At 37.4% G+C, this 6107-nt stretch overlaps 1 protein-coding gene across 1 annotated transcript; it reads right to left on the reverse strand.

Moving 5' to 3' along the window:
* Window positions 1-691: 691 nt before the first annotated feature.
* Window positions 692-2013, reverse strand: LOC141481327 (uncharacterized). The gene is made up of 2 exons (XM_074172724.1): window positions 1881-2013; window positions 692-1817 (listed from the first exon to the last, which is right to left on the reverse strand). The coding sequence occupies exon 2, from the start codon at window positions 1811-1813 to the stop codon at window positions 692-694; it is 1122 nt and encodes a 373-aa protein (XP_074028825.1). The 5' UTR covers window positions 1814-1817; window positions 1881-2013.
* Window positions 2014-6107: the final 4094 nt, after the last annotated feature.

Below are 6107 nucleotides of genomic sequence, written 5' to 3' on the forward strand. Positions count from 1 at the left end.
ATGAGGTTCACTGGTGGAATCAGCTTCCCGAATAATTGGTGTTGCTTGATTCATGATGAACGAACAAGTTGAAGAATATTGAGAATACAATCTTATTTATATGATTTGAAGAAAGTGGGGTAGAGTAAGGGAAGGGGAATATGTGAAAAATAAAGACCCACTAGGTTATTTATTCAAGTATTGATGTGAGAATTGGGGAATTAATCCAATATAATATTCATTAGATTCATGATTTCATTTTTACACATTCACATAAATGAAATTTGTTTGAATAATGTTGAGAGAAGTAATGATGAGAGAAGTGTCAAAAGGTTTTGGAATTATACTCAGAGCATTACTAGAATCACTTTTATTTATTCTCTAGAAAAAATAACTATTTTACAATTCACACACTTTCAAATGATGGAAATTCTATACAATTATTCTATTTAACTAATTTTATTCTATATACTACATGTGACTAGAAAATGACTAGAATGAAGGAATAAATACTGCCCCAACCACGCAGTATTTTGTGTGCAACAACCAAAATAGATATGCACTCCAATATTCCTTATTTTATTTTTTCATTCATAACATTCATAACCTTAAAATTAACATGCAAGTTTTCATTATATTCCTAAAATTACAATTTTTTTATTCTAAACTTACATCTAACTTAAACTAAACAAAAATATATTTACAAAAGGGGTTAGGTATTAAGGAACCCCTGGCACATGGCATCCCATTCCTGAACAAGAGGTCCATATTTTTGGATGTAAGCCAAACTCTTTGCTTGTTGCGAATCTTCTTCTTGAAGTTTCGCCCTAAGCATAGAGAGTCGCTTCTCTAATTCCAGTTTCTGGGCCTCGATGGTGGAAATATCCGCCATCAAGGCCCTTTTTCTGGAATCAGAACCATCCACAACCTTCTTTTCCCTCAAATATCTCTTTTTCACAGACTGTGCATAGGTAATAGACTCTTTGAGTTTATTACCCTCTACCACAGTCTGTGAAAGGACATTTTCCGGGCCAACCTCTTGTTCGGAATGCTCAACACGTACCTGGGGGGTGACTGGAGGGGGTGACGCATTCCGATGGACCTGGGGGGTGACTGGAGGGGGTGACGCATCCCGATGGACCTGGGCGACGACTTCCACCAAGTTCTGCACCTCCATCACTGGAAGGGGTGCTGTAGGCCAACCACCGTAAGGTGAGTTCTTTTCACACTTTTTGCGAAAAGCACTCAACTTACCACCCCTCCCACCTTTGGCTTTGGATGCCTTCACAGGTACGGACTTCTTCACAGGTGCGGACTTCTTCACAGGTGCGGACTTCTTCATCTTCTTGGCCCTCTTCACCGGTTTCTCGAACTCATCCCCTGAATCGATGGGGGATAATGGTTCGATGGGCGATAAGAAGCTTTGAAGATGCGATAAATCCGCCAGAGACTCGTCCAGGTCCGGGTTGTAGACATTCAGTAAATCTTCAATTTGGGGTGCTGACGAAGAAGTTGGTCCACTGAATGTCGACAAAGTTGGTGGGGGGTCAATCTCCTCCTCCTCGGGGGTTGGTTTGAAGTCCTCGAAAAAGAACTTCAAGTCAGGAGCCGCCACTTCCTGGGTGGAAGTCATCCCCGGTGGTGGAATGGGAGCCGCCACTTCCTGGGTGGAAGTCATCCCCGGTGGTGGAATGGGAGCTGCAGCTGGTGTTGCAGCTGGTGGTTGTACCATGATGTCCTGTAGGACAACCACCCTCCTCCGCTCTACATCCTCCAACTGTCTCTCACTGAGAGTGGTAATCGGGGTCATCAGAGCATTCCTCAGAAAAGACATGATTCTAGAAAGAGAAAATGAAAATATTAGACAATATAATATAAATAGTATGGAAGTGTGTACTTACATCAAGCTGCTTGGAATTTTCAACTAAGTTGGCTGGCAGGTATCTCAGGTTGGCTGCTTCTTTCGAAGGAAGACTGCAATCGAATGATGAACTGTGGCCTCCTCCTCATGTTTTATAGCCGTATGCTCCCTACCACTTCGGGTGGGAATGGGAGTGGGGGTGGAAGTGGGGTAGGATAATTCGTTTGAAATATTCGACAAGTATGAATTTTACAATTTGTTGAACAAACCAGATAATGAGTGAAAAAATTCAATTACTCGATTGCTCTTCCAATAAGGCAATGAGTAAATTTAATTTCTTGTCACTTATACTGTTTTCATCTTTCAGTACATTCAAAAGAATTCTTAAATTTTGTTCGGAACTTGTCTGATAGAATTCAATATCGTTGTGGCCCCAAGGTAATGTCTTGGTGGTATTAGGAATGATGAATCGCTTATCATCATTATGTGATAGCGCGACTTTATTGCACATCAACGTGTAAATATCATGTAAATCACTCCTGAATACATTCATCTTTCTAAATATTATACCGCCTGTTTCAACAATCCTAATGTAATCTTCAATTGAAATTTGATTTTTTATAACGGATTTTTTAATACCTTTTGCTTTCTTTATTTCATCAGACACACTTTGTACATGATATGCTTTCGCACCGGTGCCATGGAAACTGATGATGGGATCACTCGGAAGTTCATCCTTCATATTTCCAATCACCGATTTGCTAACTGGCACATTGAATTTATTACCCAACCTATAGTTAGAAGTGTCAAATTTGTCAACATTTGCAATCATAAAATTATAAAAATTATCCGTCATTATTTTCAGTATCAAAGAATCCGTATCGGTATAGAGAAGAGAAGCTTGTGGTCCGTAATGTTTTTTGATGACATCATAGAAAAAATCATAAATGACTGTTTTCGACATATCCAATATACTGAACCCCAAATACAATGGTTTATTATAACAAACCTTAACTTTATCCATATGTATGACGACAAAGTCTTCCGAAAATATGGATAATGTTTTGAAATTGGGACGAGCTATCAAAGCATTGGCACCCATACCTCTTCTTATGGATTCCCAATGTGTGACAATTCGAATGTCTCTTCTATTGTTTACATTTTCCATCGTTTTGCCAAATATGGAATTTATATTCAATTTGAAGTAACCCTTCTCAAACTTATTGGTAGCCTTATTTCTCAAATTTGTATTTAAATCGATATATTTTTTCAGCCACGGTGACTGATTGAATCTGAGAATTCTATGAGTTTTCATCACCATCAAACCATTACGGACCGCTTGTTTCAAATTCCTATAATGAACGATATATTTCTTTTTATCATTCAAATTAGGAATAAGTTTGGGTATTTTGGACTTTGAACCAGGTGGTATAATACTTTCAACCAAAAATGGTAAATCCGAATGTAGATCGTGTAACTCGACAGGATAATGCACATCTACTTCAAGTATGTATCCTTGGGGGCTATCATCTGGAATACTATTGATATCCAACTGACATATTTCACTGGCGGTCAACCAAGTGAACCCACCAAAAGGTAATGATTGAGACATGCTATGACCATACAGATTTGTTGCATCCAAATACATTATGAAAGATGAAGGTTCTTCGGGATTATAATTTGGAAGAAACTGATTGTTTGCAATATGCTTTCTCTCCGAACACTGGCTTACACCACCACGTATACCGTTTTGGAGAAAATGCACCATATCGATATCAGTTAATAATTCCAAGTTGACACCCGTATACTTCAACATAGCATCCCAAGAAAGACCTGGAGAAGTGAAATAGTGAGCAGGATCCAATTTATATGTATCTAAACTCATATTTCTAAAATTTTCAAAAATATCGCACAAAAGTAGAACATCAGATTTTAGGTATATGTCAGAATATTCACCCAAATCTTGACAATTGAATGTGTTCCATACCTGCTTTACTCTATCATAATCCTCATCAGAAACATGTTTTTCATTTAATTTATCATAAAAGTCCACCTTTGATGGTATACTAGAATAATTTAATTTATCTAAAGAATCGATAAAACTGTACGGAAAAACACCTTTCTGCCTCATAAGTTTGAATTTATCCTGTTCCGGAAAATATTTTCTTGTTTCCACAAAATGTTTTTCATCTAAATTGTCACCTAACTCTTGAAGGGAAGCAGCCATAAATTTAAAACTATCGATGAACCTTAATTTCAAAAACTTATTTTTCGTCACTCCATTGTGATCTACTATTCTCTCCATAATTATATGTTTCGTGAAGGAAACATACTTTTCTTTAGTTTGAGCAATGACATCAACTTTTGTTTTGTTTGTGCATAACTCTTTTATGAACAAATGACAGTCATACCCACTGAGATTATGAAAAATTATGGGTATAAAGTTGGGCAATTTGAAATTGAGGTTACAAATACTATGTGCAGCTCCATTTCTTTTTTTCCCCGTTAGATGGCAGTGGTCACGCACCTTAATATCACCATCACCAAATGGTTCTCCACATATACCACATGTGGCGGCAATATTGAAATCATGCTCTTCCTCATCAGTCAATGGACTCATTGGAATGACTTTCTTCAAATATTTGTGATAAATATTGGTGACATCAGCCTCCAAGTTTGACACAAACACTTTAGCTGCATCAGCACCTCTATATAGTACAAATTTAGATATAGAATCATCAAAAGAGCACTTTATGAGGTAAGAAAAAGCATATGGTTCATGAAGATATGTTCGATTTGTATAAGAGTTAGCAGGATTTGGCTCATTAGTATGCACTGGTTTCAGAATAGATTCGAAATCAGCATATACAACGAATGGAACCCTCAACTGTTTCTCGATATTTTCAAATTTCAAAATATTCTCAGGTACCCTTTTACCAAATTTATCAACCCTGAAATTTGTGGATGGTGTCGTTGTCGATATGTGATTACAATCATTCAACTGATGTCGCAATAAAGTTCGTTCATTATCAAAGTACAATAAACAACCATCACAAAAATACTTTTTATGACCACGGGCAGATATTTGTGATGATACTAGTCTCGATAAATCCTTAATCCAACAATAATGACTATTACCAGAATCATCTGTAATAATCAACAGATTAACATGACTATTTAATCTACGTTTAGAATAGTGTAACGGACCCACAACTTCATATTCAATTCTACCATTTTTAAAAACATTTTCCAACCCATAAACATTGATAGAGCAATCGTTCATAACCTCAAACTTAGGAATATCTTTCAACTTAACTGGAAATTCCATACCTGCTACATTCAAGACGGTTGAGAAGTGGGGATATGATGAAATTTCATTAAGTTTCTGACTGGCAGGGTATAAAGCTGAAGTCACAGCCCACGCAAAGCAGCACTGATCTTGATTAAGAACATTCACCACACTTTTCTTCAATTCGATGAACCTTGGCAATTTGATGTATGAAGACCCTCCGAAGGGGCTATACTTGTTGATATTCACCTCCAAGTACAAAATTTTCTCAATGGTCCAACCTGAAAATATGGGTTTTCTCTATAAGTCCATCATCATCAACATTTTGACTAGATCACATACCTGAATCCCGATCTTGAAATTCCGCTGCTTTAACAGTTAAACTATCTGCAAAACTGCTATAAACCACATCCAAATCATTCGATTGATCAATTACTTCATTGGGACTATTAAATGATTTGATGTCTGAAAGATCCTTAGTTTGCAGACTGTACCGCCCAAACACTTCCATGTTCACTTTCATGCATTTATGGATATCCAACACTTCTTCGAGTAGTTTCACTACTTTCTGCTTAATTTCATTGAAGAATGTTGGGTAATCCATGTGGTGGTTTTCACTGTCCACTCGGTAGCTCACAATTCGACACTTGAAAGCTGTATTGACAATTTTCACACCTTCCCCATATTGAACACATGCATTTGTTCTGTGCTGCAACGTCCTCCGATGTACATTCATCTGATCGCTTGCAATAGTCAAATTGCAGCAAACGCATGTTTGCAGTGTTGGAAGTGCTGGGGGTGTCAACCGTTGCCTCTTCGATGTTGGAGGTCCATCACCATTTGCGGGTGTGCAGGAATCCCGCTGATGACGACGTAGGTTGTCACTACGAGTGAAACTTTTTTTACAATCAACGCACGAATACATCTTGTATATAGAAATATATACCGTACGATAAGGAGAATTTGAAATGAGTGAAA

The sequence above is a fragment of the Leptinotarsa decemlineata genome, unplaced genomic scaffold, assembly GCF_025532065.1.
Source record: "Leptinotarsa decemlineata unplaced genomic scaffold, Ldec_3_MD MMD2_tig00000157_RagTag_RagTag, whole genome shotgun sequence".
NCBI classification, from domain to species: Eukaryota; Metazoa; Arthropoda; class Insecta; order Coleoptera; family Chrysomelidae; genus Leptinotarsa; species Leptinotarsa decemlineata.

What these genes read in the sequence shown, in the direction of transcription:
- LOC141481327 (XM_074172724.1), bottom strand. Translation starts at nt 1,813, where the DNA reads ATGTCTTTTCTGAGGAATGCTCTGATGACCCCGATTACCACTCTCAGT.